Raw genomic sequence first — 22,248 nt, forward strand, 5'->3', positions numbered from 1 at the left:
TGCTCAATTCTTGAGGTACTGCTACAGGGCGAAACCTGTCTTTACCATACTATGAAACTTGATGACCTCCACCGATACAACTATTATTGTAAGTTGTTATTCTCAAAAATTTAATAAATGATAAAAGAAAAAGAAAATAAAGCACTCCGTTTTACCAAAAGATAGCGAAAAATAACATGGAATTGTCTCCCCGACAATGGCACCAAAAACTTGTTTGAATTTTAAAAGTAACGACAAGTGTACGGATCATCGTAGCTACAGGTCGAACACAAGGAGGCAGCCACTTTATTTTTCGCTTCTTTTAGTAAAACGAAAGTGTATAGAATAGTGTTTGTGATCTACTTCTAACTACCATCCTAACACAAAATGCATCTAAAAGCGTCCTAACCAACACATCTAGGGAAATTGGAATTGAAATTGCAATAAAAATTGAATGACCTAACCATTCACATCTAACTCTAACCATTCATCATTTAGGAATTTAAATACTTAAACCACACAATTAAAAAGCAAATAACTGAAAGTAAAAGTGCTGAAAAGTAAATAAAAGTGAAAATAAAGGGAACAAAGTTAGAGAGAAGCACACAAGTAGGTTTCTCTACTTAGCCCGAAGGATGCATCATATATAACATGAGCTTCCCTACTTGACCAGAGTGTTACTCTTACAAGGGCTGCTCTACTTAGCTTTAGGAGAAGGGAGGCAAAGTAAATGACTGAAAGTAAATAACTGAAAGTAAAGGCAATAAAAGGATGGCTCCATAGCTAGAGAGGAGCAAAGCCAACACATGCATCTAGCCAAGGACCTTGGGGGAAAGGGAAAGCATCAAAGTAAAAACTGAAATTTAAATCCTAAATTAAGAATGAATGGGTAGCAAGAAAAAGGAATGAGAGTAGGGTGAGAAGACTTATGAAGAAGCCTACTTACTTGAACTTCAATCCTTGAACTTGAAAACTTGGCTAATTTGAGATACTACCAGCCCTAAAAACTAGATCTAGAATAAACCAAATTTGAAATTGCTTGGCCTGGTGAAAATAAATCTTGAAGAAAAACTTGCACTTGAACAAAGATGTTTCAAAGCTCGGGTCTTGTCACCTAGATCTAAGCCTTGAACTAGTAAATTAAAATTATTACAACTTGAATAACTTGAATAACTTGAATAACTTGAATAACATGAACCATAAAAATAAAAGACATTACATTCATTAAATAAAAACCAATTACAAAAGTGTTTAAAGCCAAAAGCAAAGGAGAACTAAAACTAGACCTAGAGCACAAATAAAACTAGAGAAGAAAAGATGAAGAGAGAAAACCCAAAAAAAGAAGTGTGTCCTCCCTCCCCTTGGTCGAATCTATTATATAGAGAATGGGGAGGGGAGAGAAGAAAGAGAGAAAAAAAAAAAAAAGAGAACGAATAGGGTTTCCTAATTTAGGTGATTTTTTTGAGATTTTTGTTGATGAGGTGGAAAATAGGAAAGAGAAGAGAAAAGAGAGAAAATAGGGGGGGGGGAACGAGGAGAACACCCTTGGGCGATTTTGTGAGGTGGAGGGGAGAGACTGAAGAAGAAATAGGAAAGATTCTTATTTCCTTGTCTTTTTCTTTTTTTCCTTTTTTTTTCTCTTTATTTTCTCTCTCTCTTCTTCAAACTTGTGCACAACCCTCTTGGCCGAATTTTCTGTGCTTGCTTTGATCAATTTGGACATCTTCGAATTGATTTGGAAATTCCTTCCATACCCCTTGTCTTTAAGTAGAAATTAGGAAAGAAAATCTTCATAAAATCTCCAAAAAAGTAGAAAAGAGGGTGTGTCGACCAAGGTGGAGGAGAGAGAGGAGAAGGACCCTTCTACTTTGTTGGCATTTAGAATATTCTTTTGTTCCCTTAGGATAGCTGCTGAAGGGCTGGGCCTGCATCTCGGTTCACTTCTAGTCCATTATTCTTTTTCTGATCCAAAAAGAATAATCACGTGTACGGGTATCACAACGAATGTGTACTTTTAATGCAACACGTCAATCTTGCTCAGAATTTCGTCCTCTTTGCAGCCATAAAAAGAAACAGGACTTCTTTACTTGTAAAATTGGAGATATGATGCTCGATATTCTCTAAGCCTTGAAAATACAAAACCTACAAAAAGAGAGTAAAACTCAATGTAGCTTCATTCTAAATATGTAAAAATGCATGCTTTACTACCTAATATTTTCACAAATAAATGTGCTCATCATTTCCCACGGACGACCCCAATTTGTTGTGGAGAGAAATCATCCTAGGCTCTCTATGCAACCTGTAAAGAGGAACAGACAGAAAAGAGGGAATGCCAGGCTGATCCGGCGAAGGATTCTCTGATGCCTAAGTTAGATCTCTCTACAAATAGTATAGTTCAAAAGTAACAAAAAGTATTGGTCCCTTTCAAAGGGGCTACCCAAGTATTTATAGTTGTCGTAAGACAATTATGGAGAGTCCCAAAATTGGTAAGCTTCCTAGAATGTGTAGGAGTCCAGATATGGTAAGAGTTTTATTTAGAGTAAGCAAAGACAGCGAGTATCCCGATTGGAGAGGGACTCTCGTTCCTTTTTGGGAAGACCTAGAGTCCTTATAGGTAACCTTTTTTAATTAGGTAGATTTGCTCCTTGCTTGGAGGTTACATATCTGAATAGGACTGAGTCTCCTTGTGACGAATTAGTTTTTTATTGGTTTTAATATGTTCGATTTTCGATCTGAATATCGTTTGGTTCAGTGTGGGCTAGTTTGGCCGACCTTAGTCCAAAACTAATGCGATTGTCTGATAGTGTCTGATCCAATCTGTTCTAAAATGATATCGAAACGGTATCGACCTTAACTGTTCCTGTGACCATTCCCGAGTTTTAGAACCTTGGTTTGGGTTAGGTTTTGACATCCCTAAGGGGAAGGGCGTCGGGGCTTTGTTTCCTACACAATTTCACATTTTGTTGCGATTTTGTTTTTCTACTACGGTTTTTAAATATTGCACCAATAAGTATCTTATATTACTATGATTTTTAACTACAGTTTTATTTTCATAGTAATAAGGTTTTATGTTACTGCGGTTTTAAATATTATAGTAATAAGTATCCCTTATTACTGCGATTTTCAATTGCAATTTTGTTTCCACAGTTGCAAGGTTTTTTTGTTATTGCTGTATTTGCTTGCAGTTTTGTTTTCGCATTTACAAAATTTTCTGTCATTGTAGTTTTAAATACACCTATAATAAATATCTTATATTATTGTGACTTTTAATTATGGTTTTGTTTTGTTACCACAATTATAAGGTTTTCTATTACTGCGGTTTTAAACACCGCAATAATAAGTATCTGATATTATTGCGATTTTAACTGCGTTTTGTTTCCGTAGTTACAAGTTCCTATATTATTGCGGTTTTTAAATATCACAATAATATGTACCCCCAATTATCATACATGAAGAAACTGCATTTATAAGACATTTATAGCCGCAGTTTTAAAAATCATAGACAAATATTCGTAGCTACAAGTGTATTTTTGTTGTAGTGGATACGATGTTAGTTTTAGTCGTAGTGGATATAATAGATAGGTTAGACGTACTTAAATTTGATGTAAATAATGTAGAAACCTTTTGTTTTAGCTAATCCTAGTGTTATTCTTTCATTAAGAAGAAGGGAAAAAAAATGTAACCTTGTTGCGAGGCTCTTACGCCCAAATACAAGAGGGCACGAATTACCGTTCTACCCATTGTGAAATAAATAATTCCTTATATGTTAAGGCTGCGCACAATCTCATTGGCCCTCACATTGGTGCAGTGGCTATGCGACCAAGTAGTGATCTTTTTGGGGAAAGACAAATAAATCTCTTCCCCACCACCCCCACTCCCCCGGATATTAAAAAAAAAAAAAAAAAAAAAAAAAAAAGGAAAGAAGAGAGACCGGGGATATATTAAGGCCGGAATGATGTGCTTTGACCGGGACCGATTAAATGGTCGATCCGGATTTGGACCAGCGGTTTGACAGTTTGACTCATTAGCATTCTCTGCTTCTTAGGGGTTGAGAGAGCGGTTTTACGCTGCTTACAGCTTAATAGTCTATGCTTTCGTAGCTTCGGGCAGACTGGGTGAAGAGAGAGAGAGAGCGACAGAGAGAGGGAGAGACAGAGACAGAGAGGGCATCTAAAACGAGGATTCAAGGTTGATGTATCGGTAATGGAGGATTCAAGCACTCCTCGTTTTAGATGCCCTCACTGTGCTGGCCCTCTTTCGAAAGAAATGGTAATTCGTGATCCTTCTTAATCTTATATCTGCTTTGTCTAATTTCTATGACTATCTAAAATATCACTCTTTAAATTTTTTTCCGTTTTAGTGGATTGTTAATTTGATGTTTTTTTCTCATAGCGTTAGTTATGTTTTGTACTTCTGTTATGTTTTTTTCGATTCTTCTCAGGAAACCAGCAATTGGACTGTTCCCCCGCTCATCAGGGATAGCTTTTCCATGGTTGGTGGGGATCTTCTGTCTTTCCTTTTTTTATTTTTTATTTTTTCTTTAATCCATCCTGTTTGTTATTTATTTATTTTTTACTTTTTTCTCCAATTAGGTTTTAAAGATGTTCTGAAATATCTAAGCGTTTTATCTCCACCCTCTTTGGATCGATGGGTTGCAATGATTCAATTCTATTGATTACTTCTCTGTTTGTTTCGTTTCTAAAGTTTCCTCTTTTTTATGATTTAGATTGGTTCTGCTGTTGGTGGCACAACAAGCGCATTCTATTGTTTTAACCATGGTATGTGAATCGCCGTGGATGTTCTTTGCACTGTTTAATTTTGACTAATTCTGTTTGGAGTATAACTTGAATTATTATTATTATTAATTAATTAATTAATTAATTTTTTCTTTCTGTGTTTTGATTTTGTTTTATTGCACGATTATATGGACGTGGAATTGTTATTGATAAATTGAAGTTTCAATTTTATATCAATTAAGCCAACTCTGTATTGTTGATTAATACTGATAAGGATGGTTTGATTTGATATTATGTAATTTTAAGTAACCAATATCTTAAATTACTAATGACATTGCTTTCTGGAGTTTTTATGGTTATATTTCCGCTCCCTTTATAAAAGGGGTGCCTGTGGGTATTTGTGGGAGCTAATGATGAGACAATGATCTCATCAAGAGCATGTTAGAGGAAAAACCCACAATAACTAGGTAATTGTCACCACTATAATTGTTAACAATTTTCAAAGGTAGCCTTTCTTTGACGGAGGGGGAGTAGGTAGAAATAGATTGCTTGGTTTTATGTTTGTTTCATCAATGGTATGCCAAATATAGAATTTTAAGCTTCTTGGGGTACTCGATATCAAGATCTGTTGTCACCAATGCAGTTCCTCTTTGGGTTGTTTTTAATATTATATTGTTGATTGGGAGAGAGGGGTTGATTTGAAGGAGAAATCTTGGGTAATGGTTCTCCAACTATCTGATTGCAATATGCGAATAAAGTTTTTAGTTTTCTTTGTGACAACAAAAAAAAAAGCGGCTAACTTGGGGCCATGTTGAGTTAATCTTGTGGTTATTTTTAATTCTGAAATGAGTTTCTCTGTTTTTTTTTTTTTTTTTGTTGGGGGGCATTTTGATTTTGATAAAGTGTTGGTGTGAGAGAGAATACCTAATGGGTTTTGAAGTGGTAGGGTTCCTTTTATATTATTGGGGTGATGGAACACATGCTAGTTTATGTAATTTCTAAAGCTGAATTACTAGGAAAGGTGGTGGGAACAATGTAGAGTTGAACAGGGTTTATTAATGAACAAAAAAAAAAAAAAAAAAAAAAAAAAGGGATAGGTATGCTGGCACAGTACCTAGGAATAAGGTATGCTAGTGGGATTTTAACCGTTAGATGAAACATAGAAGATCTCATCCATTCATAATCATTGTCCTAAAAAACTTGCCCAATACTGCGCATAGTTTTTAAGGCGCTGGTAAGGCGAGCTGATGCGGTCTAGAGATGGTAAGGCAGTGCTCCGCATTACGTGAAGTGGTGCCTTATAGGTTTTTTTTTTTTTTCTAAAACACATTTTAAAATTACTTGATGAAGATTCCAAATATAGATTTTTTATTGGTAGTTGTATGGTTTTGTTAACATTTGAGATGTATGGGATCAGCTTTACTCCACAAAAAATAACCAAAACAAACAAAACAAAAACATGATTCACAAAGAGGGTTTGGATTTTGTCAAGGGTTTTAAGAAAAGGGCTTTGAGAAGGAATCAAGGAACAAGGAAGAACCACTGGCCCAGGCGACCATTTTGCGCCTGCAGTGGTGAGCTTCATTCTTATTTGACAGGAGTAGAAATATAGTGGATGACCTTAGGGTGTAGGCACTCATTTTGGCATCATAGAGGTAAGTATAATAAATACTTGTATTTTTTATGTCTTCTTTTCTTTATATATCTAATTTTGTTTCATAATTATGTATTTATATAATATGTTAATATGTTATGATGATTGATGATTGATGATTGATGATTGATGATTGATGATTGATGATTGATGAAGATGAACTTAGTTTATTCATTTTATTGATTTGTTTTCTTGATGAATATTTTACATTGGTATGAATATGAACCTTTAATATTTATTTAACATACGAGTAATAGGATTCAACTAGGATTTGAGCCAAATAGATTAGTTTTATAAAAAAATTACACAGGAACACTTTAGTCAATAAGGCGACGTTTTATGCCCGCCTTATTGCTAAGGCGCTCCGAAAGACCCTCAAATGCCTCTGTCGCCTTATCGTCTTAAAAACTATGATATTGCGCATAGTTTTTAAGGTTTGGTGCTGAGCATAGTTTTTAAGGCGCTGATGCGGTCTAGAGATGGTAAGGCAGTGCTCCGCCTTATGTGAAGTGGCGCCTTATGGGTTTTTTTTTATATATTTTTTATTTTTTTAAACACATTTTAAAATTGCTTGATGAAGATTCCAAATATAGATTTTTTATTGGTAGGTGTATGGTTTTGTTAACACTTGAGATGTATGGGATCAGCTTTACTCCACCAAAAATAACCAAAACAAACAAAACAAAAACACGATTCACAAACAGGGTTTGGATTTTGTCAAGGGTTTTAAGAAAGGGCTTTAAGAAGGAATCAAGGAACAATGGAGAACCACTAATCCAGGCGACCATTTTGCTCTGGCAGCGGTGAGCTTGCTCCAGTAGCGGTGAGCTTCATTCTTCTTTGACAGGAGTAAAAATATAGTGGATGACCTTAGGGCTTAGGTATTCATTTTGGCATCATAGAGGTAACTATAATAAATACTTGTATTTTTTATGTCTTTTTTTCTTTATATTTATAATTTTGTTTCACAATTTTGTATTTATATTATGTGTTAATATGTTATGATGATTGATGATTGATGATTGATGATTGATGATTGATGATTGATGATTGATGATTGATGAAGATGAACTTAGTTTATTCATTTTATTGATTTGTTTTATTGATGAATATCTTACATTGGTATGAATATGAACCTTTAATATTTATTTAACATATGAGTAATAGGATTCAACTAGGATTTGAGCCAAATAGATTGGTTTTATAAAAAAATTACACAGGAATGCTTTAGTCAATAAGGCGACACTTTATGCCCGCCTTATCGCTAAGGCGACGCTTTATGCCCGCCTTATCGCTAAGGAGCTCCGAAAGACCCTCAAACGCCTCCGTCACCTTACTGCCTTAAAAACTATGATACTGCGGCTCCACGGTCTTCTTCTGCCCAACTGTTCCTTTGTCGTCACCTGTCGCCGCTCCGGTTACTACACTCCCAACCACGATCCCTTCTCCTGCCAGTGTGCCCGAAGCATCACCGCCGCCGGCAAGTTCAATTTTCCTCCTTGTCTCCACCTTTTCATACACTCCCGTCTCCGATGCTTTAGTCAAGTTCATAAGCTCTGATAAACTCCCTGATCTGCCATTCCTCTTCGAATCTGACTATTTTTATTTTCCTTCTGGTTCGGCTTCTCAACTGGTTATTCAACAACACCAATGTCATGATCGTAGTGGTGCCGAGGAACACCACACATCATTGTATCTAAGAGTTTCTGGCGAAATGCAGCACTGAAAAATGCAGACCATAACCTGAAATTTCCTCCTCCGGAACGACCAAAAACCATAGATCCGACATCTTTCCTGTGAATCTTTGCCATTTTCCTACCAGTTTAGAGGCGGTGGTGAACAAACCAAATGGCCGTGAATCACATTTTCTTGATCTTGTATAGATTATGACTTCATCTTCTCTAAAAGTATTTTTCAGTGAAAATTAGGTTCAAAATGAGGAAGAGATCAAAGTTCATCTCTTTTAAAAATTAACGGTCATGGTCTTGTGCCCTTTGTTTTGGGAGTAAAAAGTTTGTGTTCATGGTCTTGATTTCGGCTTCCCAGCTGCCTCTTGTGGCAACAAGAGCTTTAGAAGGAGATGACTGGTTAAGGAAATATGAAGTTGTGCTTCAATCCCTCCCACGAGGGAATAATTCACTAGGGCTGTCGAGGCAGTGGAGGTCACGGCCAAGGGGCAGTGGGTGTGAGGGGATGCTTAATAGCGGAGTTTAGGAACTATGATGTATAGTAGAGGATCACGGCGGAAAGTGAGCGCTGAGAAGATTTCAGGTTGTTCAGCCATGACCAGAGCTTGGGATGCTTGGTAAGATATTCTTTACCATTGCTGTAAAATTCTTGTCGGTGAGCTCACTGGAATGATCGATTAGCCTGAATAACACCGGATTGAGAGGGAGAGGGCGGTGCTGTTGGGGGTGGAGGGTTTTGGGAACCGCCGGCGACCACCGGCGTGGCAACGTTCCGACGTGGTAACGTTCCGACGTGGTTTGAATCTTAGACCAAGGGTGGAGATAGCATTAGGGGAGAGATAAGGTGTAGCAGCGGTGGATTGAAGCTTTGGACTTTTTCTCTCAATCTAACGGTTTTACTTAAGGGAATCCAATCCCACGGTTAAAATCCTGCTAGCATACCTTATTCCTAGGTAATGCGCTAGCATACCTGTCCTTTTCCCTAAAAAAAATATTAAAAATACAAGAAACTAAAGACCAGGTGCTGTTGTGGGACTAAACCAGTGTTTGAGGAAGTGGAATCGGCCTACACTGATTCTGATTCTGCCGGAATCAGTCTGAACCCCTAGAAAAAGCCAGATAGAATTGGGAATTTGGATCCAGATTGGGCTGGATCAGAGAGATTGTGGAACCTTGGGAGTCCCAATCGATTGGGTTGGGGCTGCCCTCCTTTACTCATTAAATATATTAGTTATTACAAGTCCTACTAGGAATAGGAAAGAACAAAATAGGAAACTAATACTAATTGCTAACTCCTAATTGCACTCAGTCCTAATAGGACTAGGATAGTCCTATTGGGACTAGGAAAACCCAAGGGAGGAGTCTGCAACTTGCGCTAGACTCCTTTCTCATGATAGACTTGTAACAACTATAATCAGCAGTCTGAATTGACTGGAATCAGGGTTCCAATTCAGATTCTTGAAACCATCCTGTAAACGGTACCTCTGAACAGTAACTGAGAATGGTAAAGAAAAAGAATGATAAAAATTAAAGGTCGGAGGAATATATACAACAAAAGGAGGACAGAGTATCTATCATATAATTTGATCTGATATTAAATATAAATTATTCTACTGTTATTTTCTGTTGAAACAGACCCCATATACCTAAGTTTCCCTTTCAGTTTCCCTTTCTTTACATCACCATGATCTGTTTTGTGTTTCTAACCTACCACGTTGGGCCCATAAAATCCCAACAGAAAATTGATTTCCTTAATAAACTAATAGAACAAATCAAGAAGGTACATCACCCAAATTTCGGATTGATCTGAGTCTTGTTCTTTTCTCTTGTCCTTCAAATTTCGCTGTTTATTAGTTTTCCCAGTTTCCCTTTAATCTGTCCATCTAATAGAAAATCATTCTCTTTTTTAACTCATATATAAATTCTGTTTTATACTATATTAATCAGATTCTTAAACATTCATTTCAGTCCTTAGTTGAACTTGCTATCATTGTTTCTGGTTTCAATATGTCCTGTAATTGTAGTGGACTATGGCTAAAATTTCCCTAAATTTCTTAAGGGGGAGGCTTCTTTGAGCAATCGGCATAGAGGCGCTTACCAATGAGGTGCGATAAAACAGTATCATACATAGGAGGGCAGCGAGGTCATTTCATGTAAGGACGAAAGAGATAGACACAGAAGTGCTAGCGCACCTGCCCCACCAGCTTAGGGAACCTTTTCCAATTTCTTAATTAGGGTTTTATTTTCCCTAGTCTACATTATCGGATTTCCTATTCTGGCAGGACTTAAGGTGGTCTCAACATGAAATCCAACATTACAGATGGGAAGGATCTTGTTAGTGGAAGAGGTGGTTTTTCTCAGGTAAGGTTGCGTAGTTCTCGCCCACCCTGGACCTCGCACATGCGGGATCCTCTTGCACCGGATACGCCCGTTAGTGTTATTATAGGGCATGCTAGACATTCTATTCTAGCTGAGACTCGGTTACTGTCTCATATCAGTCATATGGGGGGCTTATCCCACAATTGTTTCTAAAGGGAACTGATGTGGGTTGATATGGTTTTGGGTTCCTTCAACGTGTAAGCTTGTTTATGAGGTTGAGTTCTTCCAAGCTTGTGCCAGTGGTATCAGAGCTGTCGATCCTCAACCCAAATCGTGCGTGGAAGGGGCAACTTGGTGCCAGAGTGAGAGCCGCTAAGAAAGGGCTACTTGCTGCCAGGCAAAAACCTTGGAGCAGAGTGGTTTTGGTGTGTGATGTGACTTGTGATGTAGATCCACATTATGAAAGAAAATATGAGAGGAAGAAGGGTCCAGCCTTAGTCCACCTAAGTGGCTAGGGTCCAGCCAAGAAGCCAGCCGAACCCCTACTTGGTCCACCTGAGTGGCTAAGTACAAATAAGGGCCAATTGGGCCATCTGCTAAGGGAATAATTAGTAGTTGTTTTTAATTAATTAGTGGGCCATTGGGCCCATCGAGTTGAGTAAGTGGTATGTCGAGTCCAAATTGTCTTAGGACTCTATTTGTTTTTCACATAGGTTTATTATTCCTAGTCCAATTTTGAATTCCTAGTTGTAGTAGGAGTGTCTAGTCCTATTGGGAAACTAGCTCCTAGTTAAAGTAGGAGTGTCTAGTCCTATTGGGAAACTAGCTCCTAGTAGAAGTTTAATTGCTATTCTGCCCTCTATAAATAAAGGAGCCTATGTACTCATAATTTCATATTTGAATAAAGAATAATTGCAGTCAATTGCTTGGAACAGCCGGGATAGCTGTGGGTGAGAAGCCTGGGCTGAGACAACCGCTCCTCCCCCACTTTTCCCTTTGTTTCTTCTTGTTTAAAGCTTTCTATTTTATCCTAAAGTTACTGCTGTTGAAGTATACGACTGTTGTGAGTATTCAAAAGTTCAGATCTGTCCAAGTTACAAACCAGATTTGATTCTCTCTCCTGAAACCTGCGATTATTTCTCCTAGGTCAGAAAATCAAGAAAGCTTGTAACTTCACAACCAGCCGTCAGAATCCTCTCAACTTTGGGGGTTTTTGTACCCTCCCTAGGGACTATCTACGCCCAAGAGTGCAGCTCAATCGGACACCTACAGACCTGGCTGCACCTCTCTCTCTCCAGCTCTATAGTACGTCCTTTCTCCTATCGGGTTGTGTTTTGGGCTGGTTTTGCTCCTATATGTGTATTGTATCCTTGGGGGTTTATTTGATGGTATTATTTCTTTGTTTCCTGGTCCTATTGGTATTGTTTGGGGTTATAAATTGCTGGGGTAGTTTCTTGTAATTTACTCCTGCATTAAGTGGTATCAGAGCTATGGTTCAGACAGAAAAACCCCAACCCACCCTTCAAGATGTGATGAAAGCAATCCAAGCCTTGTCTACGAGGTTGGATGGACATGACCAACAGTTGGCTGATCTAAAAGAGAGTACTGCTGCCCACTCTAACACCCAACCAACTGTTGCCCAAACTAATGTTCAACCTGCTGTCAATTGCATTGGTAATGTTCCTAGAAGAGTCATTATGCAACCTAGAAGGAATGTCCCAGCTCAGAATGATGAGTATGATGAGTATGACAATCAGCTTTATCAGCCTGACGATACGTACAAGGTCAAGTTAGAATTGAAAGAGTACAATGGGAGACACTATCCCCTCTACTACCAGGACTGGGTAACTTCCTTTGATGACTACTTCCGGTGGTACCGTTTGCTTGAAGAAAAGAAAGTTCAATTAGTTGTCACTAAGTTAGTTGGTGGAGCTAAGGACTGGTGGAGGAATGAAGAGAAAAGGCTAATCCGCAGTCATCAGATGCCTCACAATTGGAAAGACTTGAAATTTATCCTTAACGATAGATTCTTACCACCCACCTACTGACGTCGACACTACGACATGTTGAATACTCTCAGGCAAGGTACTATGACTGTAGGAGATTATATTGATCGTTTTAATGAACTGCTTTCATGAATAGGTGCTCATAAAGAAAATGAAGAATTGCTCATATCCCGTTTCAAACTAGGGCTAAGGTATGATATTCGTGAGAAGCTTGGTGTGATCGAGATACCCTCCTTAAGCACTTATTTTGACAAATCACTAGAAGCAGAGGATCTGATCAAAATAACCTCCAGAAGGTACATCCAGCTAACTGACAACAAAAAGCCTTATGTACCAACCAAACCTATTGAATTTCCTACCCGAGCTCCACAAGATACACAGGATAAGGAGAAGGCTCCAATGGGAAGGGAGAGTGGATCTGTGACATGCTACAGTTATGGAAAGACTAGACACATGGCAAAATTCTGCCCTAAGCGGGGACGATCCAACTCTGTCTCAGTGCCATCGAATCCAATCCGGATTTACAAATCCACGAACCTTGGGATGCCGCTTGGACTACTATTAATGTTGCAGTTGAAGGAGAGGAGGATGAACTGGAAGATGAGCTTACACCAGAGAATGATGATCCTCATGCTTATGTTAATGTGGTTGCAAGAATCCTAGTGTCTAAAACTAAGGGTGAAGACTGGAGGAGGCACAATATCTTCTACACCTTAATGTCTAGTGGACCTCACAAAGCTCAAGTGATTGTGGACAGTGGAAGTTGTGTGAATGTGGTATCTCAAGCCTTTGTCATTGACGGAAAGCTTAAGACTGAATCCCATCCACAGCCATACAAGGTATCTCTTTTAGACAACAACACCATGGCTATAACTCAACGGTGTTTAGTCCCATTGAAGGTCTTAGATTATGAAGAAAGTGTATGGTGTGATGTCATCCCCATGGTCCTCACTGATGTACTACTTGGAAGGCCTTGATTATATGACAACAATGTGATAGTGGGAGGTACTAAGAACCAATGCATCTTCGATCACAAAGGCAAACCATTCATTCTAAACCCACTCAACATACCTCAGGTAAAAGACAAGTTCAGGGCTGCCCAACTAAGGAGACAACATGTCTTAAAGAATGTTGCTAAGACCTCTTCCAAAACAACCACTGAGCAAAAGAAGCAACCATGCAAAGAAAATTTCAGCAAGAAGAACACTGTGGACAACAAGCTATGCGTGCTGCCCCATAGAGAATTCCTGACCCTTGGTGAAGAAATTGGCCTAATCATAGCTCTTGTTACCAAGGCTGCTGAACCAGTGATAGTGGTCAAACATCCCCCACAAATCAAACAATTACTTGTTGATTTTTCAGATTTGGTGCCAGAGGAATTGCCTGATAAACTACCACCGATGAGGGATATTCAGCATGCCATTGACCTTGTGCCTGGGTCAGTACTCCCTAATCTACCCACTTACCGTCTCAGTCCTACAGAGCATGCTGAGCTCAAGAGACAAGTGGATGATTTATTAAAGAAAGGGTTCTTGGTTGAGAGTATGAGTCCATGTGCAGTACCATCCCTATTGACACCAAAGAAAGACAGATCATGGCGTATGTGCATTGACAGCTGGGCTATTAACAAAATCACGGTAAAGAACAGATTTCCTATTCCTCGTTTGGATGATATGCTCGACATGTTGACAGGAGCCTCCATCTTTTCAAAGATTGATCTACGGAGTGGCTACCATCAAATTCGAATCCGTCCAGGGATGAATGGAAAACAACNGATTTTTTGAAGGGTTTTTGTTTCAAAGTTGCTGTCAGCCATATTTCTCTCTAACTAAAGTGGAAATCAAGGTTGGAAACAAGGATTTTACATTTATGGGACAACTACAAACCTTGAATTCTTAGTACGATACCCTCAATTTAGTGTTTATGCATAATACATGTTATCAATAGCTTTTTTTAACAAATTCTTTATGCAAAAGTGTTTAAAAAAATGTTTCCTATCCATTTATGTGTGTATCTTTAGCGTATCTTAGTGTATCTCCGATACGATACGATACTCTCCGATACGTATCTTATTTTTGACCGACCGATACGGTGATCGATACCGATACTTTAATCCTTGGTCGTAGTGTACTTTGATGACATATTAATATACAGCAAAGCACAAAATGAACACTTGGAGCATCTGAGACGTGTCATGAGAGTACTACAGGCAGAAAATTTATACATCAACTTGAAGAAATGTTCCTTTATGCTGCCCAAGGTCATCTTCCTTGGTTTTATTGTGTCTTCACAAGGCATAGAAGTTGATCCGGAGAAGGTAAAAAGTGTCGTTGATTGGCCTATTCCAAAGACCTTGACCAAGGTTCGTAGCTTTCACAGTCTTGCTTCATTTTACCGACGATTCATCCGGAATTTCAGCATCGTTGTAGCCCCAATTACAGAATGCAAAAAAGGGGGAAAAGTCCTTTGATGACATATTAATATACAGCAAAGCACAAAATGAACACTTGGAGCATCTGAGACGTGTCATGAGAGTACTACAGGCAGAAAATTTATACATCAACTTGAAGAAATGTTCCTTTATGCTGCCCAAGGTCATCTTCCTTGGTTTTATTGTGTCTTCACAAGGCATAGAAGTTGATCCGGAGAAGGTAAAAAGTGTCGTTGATTGGCCTATTCCAAAGACCTTGACCAAGGTTCGTAGCTTTCACAGTCTTGCTTCATTTTACCGACGATTCATCCGGAATTTCAGCGTCGTTGTAGCCCCAATTACAGAATGCAAAAAAGGGGGAAAAGTCCCATTTCAGTGGACTCCGGCAGCCACTAAAGCTTTCAACTTGATCAAACAAAAGAAGACAGAAGCACCAGTGCTTAGACTACCCAATTTTGATCTTATGTTTGAAGTGGCTACTGATGCATCCCATGTTGAGATAGGAGGAGTGCTTATACAAGAGGGCCATCCGATTGCCTTCTATAGTAAAGAGTTGAATGATGCAAAAAGAAGGCATTCTACCTATAATTTAGAACTCTATGCCATTGTTCAAATCCTCAAGCATTGGAGGCATTACTTAATTGGCAAAGAGTTTTTGCTCTATTCGGATCATGAAGCACTCAAATACTTGCACTCACAAAAGACCATTAGTGATCGGTACGCTAAATGGATCTCATACTTGCAAGGATACGTATTTGCTCTTAAGTACAAAGCTGGGAAGGAGAATCAAGTGGCTGATGCACTTAGTCGAAAGGTGATAATGATGAACACCTTCACAGTACAAAGTGCAGGAGTGGAACACATTAAAGAGGAGTACATTAGTGATGCTGATTTTTCAGAAGTATTCAAGAACCTACAAGGAGGACGGGATGACAAATTTGCTATACATGATGGGTATCCTTTCAAAGGCACTCGCCTCTGCATCCCAAACACCTCTTTGAGACATCACTTGATTCAAGAGCTACATGGAGGAGGAATGGGTGGACACTTTGGCAAGGACAAAACATACTCCATGATGAAAGACTTATACTTTTGGCCTCAACTCTTAAAAGATGTGCAACATGTGATACAGAGATGCCGCACTTGTCAACTTGCTAAAGGAGAAAAGAAGAATACAGGATTGTACACACCATTGCCCGTTCCACATGCACCTTGGCAAGACATAAGCATGGATTTTGTCCTAGGCTTACCACCTACACAGGAAAGGTATGATTCCATATTTGTGGTAGTAGATCGTTTCTCCAAGATGGCACACTTTATCCCGTGCAAGAAGACTCTTGATACAAGTCACTTGGCCAAACTCTTTTTCAAAGAGATAGTGCGCATACATGGTCTACCACAAACAATTGTTTCAAATAGGGATGTCAAGTTCATAAGCTACTTCTGGAAGACTCTATGGCTGAAAACAAATACTAAACTCAAGTTTTCCACTGCATTTCATCCTCAAATAGACGAACATACGGAAGTGGCGAACAGAAGTCTTGGCAACTTACTCTGATGTCTAGTCCGAGACTATGAAAAGACTTGGCCATCTATACTGGATATTGCTGAATTCGCCTATAATAGTTCCGTCAACCGCACCACAGGTCGTACACCATTTGAGATTGTCCTTGGACTGCAGCCTCAACGACCGGTTGACTTGGTATCTTTGCCACTTCAGGCCCGTATTAGTGTAGAAGCCGATGAGTTCCTTAGACACATCACGGAGGTACATGCTGATGTTCATCGTCACATCGCTGTTAGCAATGACGGATACCAAGCAACTGCCAATCGACATCGTCGCTACGTGGAATTTCAGCCCAGTGATTTGGTAATGGTTCGAATTCCACCTGAGAGGTTTCCTCCTGGTACAGTGCACAAGCTCCATCCTCGGAACATGGGTCCCTACAAGGTCTTGAAGTGTATTGGCACTAATGCTTACATGCTAGAGCTACCTCCTACTCTGAAGATCAACAATGTCTTCAATGTAGCTGATTTGACAATATATTTGGGACACCATTCTGATGACGGTGACACTGAACACACCCTCAAACTTCCTCAATTTGTAAACCCTAAAGATGATGTCATCGAAGATGTTCTCGACAACAAGTTCACCATAGTTCGTGGGGGCAAAGGGTACTACTCCTTCCTCATTAAATGGAAAGGTCGACCACGAGAGAATTGTACTTGGATCCATGCCGATGACTTTCAATGCCTTGACACGGACCTTTATGAGCACTACATGTCCCTTACCCATTCATCGGAGTTGAACGATTCTAAGAAAGGGGGAGCTGATGTAGATCCACATTATGGAAGGAAATATGAGAGGAAGAAGGGTCCAGCCTTAGTCCACCTAAGTGGCTAGGGTCCAGCCAAGAAGCCAGCCGAACCCCTTCTTGGTCCACCTGAGTGGCTAGTACAAATAAGGGCCAATTGGGCCCATCGGCTAGGGGAATAATTAGTAATTGTTTTTAATTAATTAGTGGGCCATTGGGCCCATCGAGTTAAGTAAGCAGTATGTCGAGTCCAAATTGTCTTAGGACTCTTTGTTTTCCACATAAGTTTATTATTCCTAGTCCAATTTTGAATTCCTAGTTGTAGTAGGAGTGTCTAGTCCTATTGGGAAACTAGCTCCTAGTAGTAGTTTGATTGTTATTCTGCCCTCTATAAATAGAGAAGCTTATGTACTCATAATTTGAGATTTGAATAAAGAATAATTGCAGTCAATTGCTTAGAACAGCCGGGATAGCTGTGGGTGAGAAGCCCGGGCCGAGACAGCCGCTCCTCCTCCACTTTTCCCTTTGTTTCTTCTTGGTTAAAGCTTTCTATTTTATCCTAAAGTTACTGCTGTTGAAGTATACGATTGTTGTGAATATTCAGAAGTTCAGATCTGTCCAAGTTACAAACCAGATTTGATTCTCTCTCCTGAAGCCTGTGATTATTTCTCCTAGGTCAGAAAATCAAGAAAGCTTGTAACTTCACAACCAGCCATCAGAATCCACTCAACTTTGGGGGTTTTTGTACCCTCCCTAGGGACTATCTACGCCTAAGAGTGCAGCTCAATCGGACTCCTACAGACCTGGCCGCACCTCTCTCTCTCCAGTTCTATAGCAGGTCTTTCTCTCTCCTATCGGGTTGTGTTTTGGGCTGGTTTTGCTCCTATATGGGTATTGTGTCCTTGGGGGTTTATTTGAAGGTCTTATTTCTTTGTTTCCTGGTCCTATTTGTATTGTTTGGGGTTATAAATTGCTGAGGTAGTTTCTTGTAATTTATTCCTGCATTACCCCCCTCTCTTTTCTTTTCCTTTTCACTTAGACATTTCTATATTTCTAGAGAGTGTCTTCACAAGAGCATGAATAGAGTTGTCTATCTTTATAAAGACCCATCTTTGGGTAGTCAATCAAATATCTTTTGGAATCAATGTCAATTCTAAGGATCGTATCCACATCTTACTAAAACTAACAGAAAGCGGCTGTTCACGTCAAGCTCCGAAGGAGTTGTTTATTCCGTTGGTCGTACTTTTTTTCTTTTATTCATCGAGATTGGGTTGGTGTTTGGTGCACCGCACTGTATAAAAAAGAATGCATTGGATGGATGCCCGGGTATTTAGAAGGAAGGACGCTTTCATAGGCGAAAGGCCACGGGGAGATACCGTCTGGATCACCGATCAGGAAACATAGCCACAACTGCACCTTTGAAATTGGTTTGTTAATAAAATCCTCGAACTAATTATAAGAAACCTGTTTGTAATATAAGGCAGGCACTAGCGTCACTACAGAATCGAAGTTTAAGAACAATCTATGACTTGCTATATTCTTTCCCATAATGGAGTCAGTTTCCAACTAGGGATAGCTCTTAACATATTGAAAATTTGTGTTCATCACACCATGCCATTGCCAGCAGTAGCAAGTTTTTATACTAAGATATGGAGGATGATACTGAATTAGTATTTTATGGAGAACCATATGCTGTAATACGACACACTTAGATAAGCTCCTAGCCCACCAGACTTCTGCTCATTCTTTTTCTTCCTCTTTTAACACATAATGCAATGAACCTATTATCTTCTGGTCTTTTACGTTCTAAAAACCTTTAGAACACTCAAATTTCAAATCCTGTGAAGTTACCACCAATATCTAACCATATCCAATGAATGTTGTACATAAAACTGGTCTTACAGAAATTTAAATGAAGCATAATTGAGGGACTGCAGGTGCATTTGATCTGCAGGGCCTAGCCAGTAACTTGGAATTTCTTTGAGGGAGAAGAATCAACGGGTAGGTACTCTTTATCAAACTCATAAGTGCTCATCATATTAAACTCTCTTTAACCATAAACTTAATCTTTCCGAGTTCATGAACTTGTTGACCAGACCTAGAACTATGCTCCCACATGCTATGATAATGAGTGTACTGTATCAGACTTATGTGGTGGAACATCACAGCTTGAATCATCCTCATTTTCTCTTTCCCTCAATAAATTTAGGAACCAATCTGAAATCCGTTCCTGTAGGCCCTTGTCGTTCCTGTAGGCCCTTGTGGCCTTGCCTCTACTTTCCCCATGAGAAAAATTACACTGAACCCATTTTCACTTATATTGTATACGAAGCTTCCAATGTGTTGATGCTACATCATCAAATTTAGATCTACCTTCACGTGCCTTAATATGGAACTGGTATGCACCCATCAAGGATCTGAATTTCTACTGGCTTATGTCTTTCTTTTCTTATTCTCTCCCCTTCCCCCCCGCCCCCCTTTTCGCTTTAACATTTCTATATTTCTAGAGACTGTTTTCACAAGAGCATCAATGGAGCTGTTTTTCTTTATAAAGTACCCATCTTTGGGTAGTCAATCAAATACCTTCTGGAATCAGCTAAAGCATAGCCATAACTGCACCTTTGAAATTGATTTGTCCATAAAATCCTCCAATTAATTAGAAGAAACCTGTTTGTAATATAAGGCTGACATTGTAGAATCAATGCTTAAGAACAATCTATGACTCGTTATATTCTTTCCCGTAATAGAGTAAAATCTTCTATAAGATAGTTTCCAATTAGGGATAAGTGGATAACACCTGAAATATTGAAAATCTGCATCCATCTCACCATGCCATCACCAGAAGTAACAAGTGTTTGTAGTAATATACAGAGTATTAGTACTGAATTAGTATTTTATAGAGAACCATATGCTGTAATACGACACACTTAGATAAGCTCCTAGCCCCCAAGACTTCTGCGCCTTCTTTTTCTTCCTCTTTTAACACATAATGCGTTGAATCTATTATCTTTTGGTCTTTTACAGATCTTGTGAAGTTACCACCAACATCTGACCATATCCAGTGGAGGTTGTACAAAAAACTGGTCTTAAAAGGAGAATTATTGAGGGACTGCATGTGCATTTGAAGTACAGTGATACGAACCACATGCGTGATGAGAAACGTGTAGAGATTCTCACGCCCACGTTGGCCATGTCCATACAAACCGCATGCCGATCACAACGACAAGGAGACGACCTGCAGCCTTGGGTGGTTGCGTGTAAATGGTTAGGATGTGGATATGAGGGAATCAATTCTGTTAGGATCATAAAGGAAGGTATTCTGTTAGTGCTAAGGACAGATGGGTATAGGTAATTGAGGGAGTATATATGTAAGGGATTGGAGGAAGAAAAGGATATCAATACATTAACGTTACTCTCTCTCTCTTTTTCAAGGAGGAAAGCTACCCTCGAAGCTAGCTAACGTTCCGTTCTTATTTGGCTCATAACATACAGGGCCTAGTCAGTAACTTAAAATTTCTTTGAAGGAGGAGAATCAGCGGGTTGTGGGTAGGTACTCTTATCAATCTCCTAAGCACTCGCCATATTAAACTCTCTCTAACTATAAACTTAAACTTTCCGAGCTCATGAACTTGTTGACCAGACCAAGAAAAATGCTTCTAATGTAATGAGAACATTGCGACTACCCACAACAGAGATCTACAATTTAAAAATTTCGGTGATGAAAGGCACCCTAAACTTTTCAAACAAAACCATGGAAATTCAATTGACTCTTGACAAGGAGAACAAGAGCAAGAATTCACCTTAAAGAGTTCCTTAAACTTCGTCTCGGGGGCGAATGGTCTTTTGAGAAGTACCATTGCGCAATAGTCCCGCTAATCACATAAGCCTGAGCTTCCACCATGGTTGCAGCAGACCACAACAATGTGAGAATTGCCAACGTATAGTATGCGGGCACCCAACTATCATACTTCCAAACGCAGGAATACCCTTCAACTGATTCTTTACTGACATGAGGGACAATCTTCCCATTCAGCCGGGCAAACACCAAAAAAACTACAATCGGCACGATATAAACCACAAGCCCAAGAGTCATACTCGGAACAACTCCGAACAACCCCATATTCCTGGCAAGGGCATCAGATGCAACCGAAATGATTCTCACTGTCAACTCAATACGATGCCAATTCACAACAAGAATCCACACAATCACGCCGATAATCAGGAACACAAACACAAGCACTAGAATCCGGTAAGCTAAGGGGAAAGCATCGCGACAACTCGAACTCACAGTACAAGCCACGAACCAATACACATTGAAGAAAACGGGAATTACGAGAAAGAAGGGAAGGGAAACGTAGACGATTTGCTTGGTGTAATGTCTCAGTAACCAAAGAAGTCCCAAAGCTAAGGGCACACTCAAAATCAAAGTAATTACAAGGGTCCAAATCAGATCACTCAGAAAATAAGAAGACGAAACATAATACGAAAAGGATCGGAAATTAAGAATTGGATAGAAAAATCCAACGGGTGAAGCCGACAAATATTGCTTGATACAGGAGGTGGTGTTAGAGTCATAGACAAAAGAAGATACCTCCGAAGAATTAGGGTTCCGGTGAGCAACACAGAAAATGCCAAAAGCGAAGGTTAACAAGGAGAAGAGAATAAAGAGTACCATGAAAGGGAGGTCTTGGAAACGCCTGGGGCCATAGTTGAAGGTGATCTGAGGGTACTGGTTTTGTTCATCATTTGAATCATTCCCGCTTTCTTCTGTCGAAGGTGAAGGGTAAGACTTGGAGAGAAGAGGGTGAGAAGGTGAGGAGGGATCGTAGAGAGAGGCTGGAGTTTTGGGTTCATCTGTACTGCCCATTACAGATTTAGAGAGAGAAAAAGAGGAAGAGAAACAGAGAGATGGGTAGACTAGTTAGTGAAGAAAGGAATAGAAATGAAATTTTGTTTTGGTTTTGTCTTCATTGTTGACTAGTAATGCATTAAAAAGCTGTTCGGTGGGAAGGTCGGTTGGCGAAGATGACGATGGGTCTTAAGATTTGATTTTAAGAAGATGATAATGATGAAAATACAGAATGGCCGTTCTGGTTTTGGTCTGGCTTTGCGTAATTTCG

At 39.3% G+C, this 22,248-nt stretch overlaps 1 protein-coding gene and 1 long non-coding RNA gene across 2 annotated transcripts; one reads left to right on the forward strand and one right to left on the reverse strand.

Moving 5' to 3' along the window:
* The first annotated feature begins 4,036 nt into the window (after positions 1 to 4,036).
* Positions 4,037 to 4,786, forward strand: LOC122063977. The gene is made up of 3 exons (XR_006135532.1): positions 4,037 to 4,248; positions 4,421 to 4,471; positions 4,706 to 4,786. It is a non-coding gene; the product is annotated as an uncharacterized LOC122063977 (long non-coding RNA).
* A 16,107-nt stretch (positions 4,787 to 20,893) lies between these two features.
* Positions 20,894 to 22,248, reverse strand: LOC122063980. The gene has a single exon (XM_042627675.1). It carries the CDS (start codon positions 21,993 to 21,995, stop codon positions 20,925 to 20,927), a length of 1,071 nt encoding a protein of 356 aa, XP_042483609.1. The 5' UTR covers positions 21,996 to 22,248; the 3' UTR covers positions 20,894 to 20,924.

The sequence above is a fragment of the Macadamia integrifolia genome, unplaced genomic scaffold (assembly GCF_013358625.1).
Source record: "Macadamia integrifolia cultivar HAES 741 unplaced genomic scaffold, SCU_Mint_v3 scaffold1507, whole genome shotgun sequence".
Taxonomy (NCBI): domain Eukaryota; kingdom Viridiplantae; phylum Streptophyta; class Magnoliopsida; order Proteales; family Proteaceae; genus Macadamia; species Macadamia integrifolia.

Excerpts from the sequence above, each read along its gene's own strand:
- LOC122063980 (XM_042627675.1), bottom strand. The coding sequence starts at position 21,995 with ATGGGCAGTACAGATGAACCCAAAACTCCAGCCTCTCTCTACGATCCC.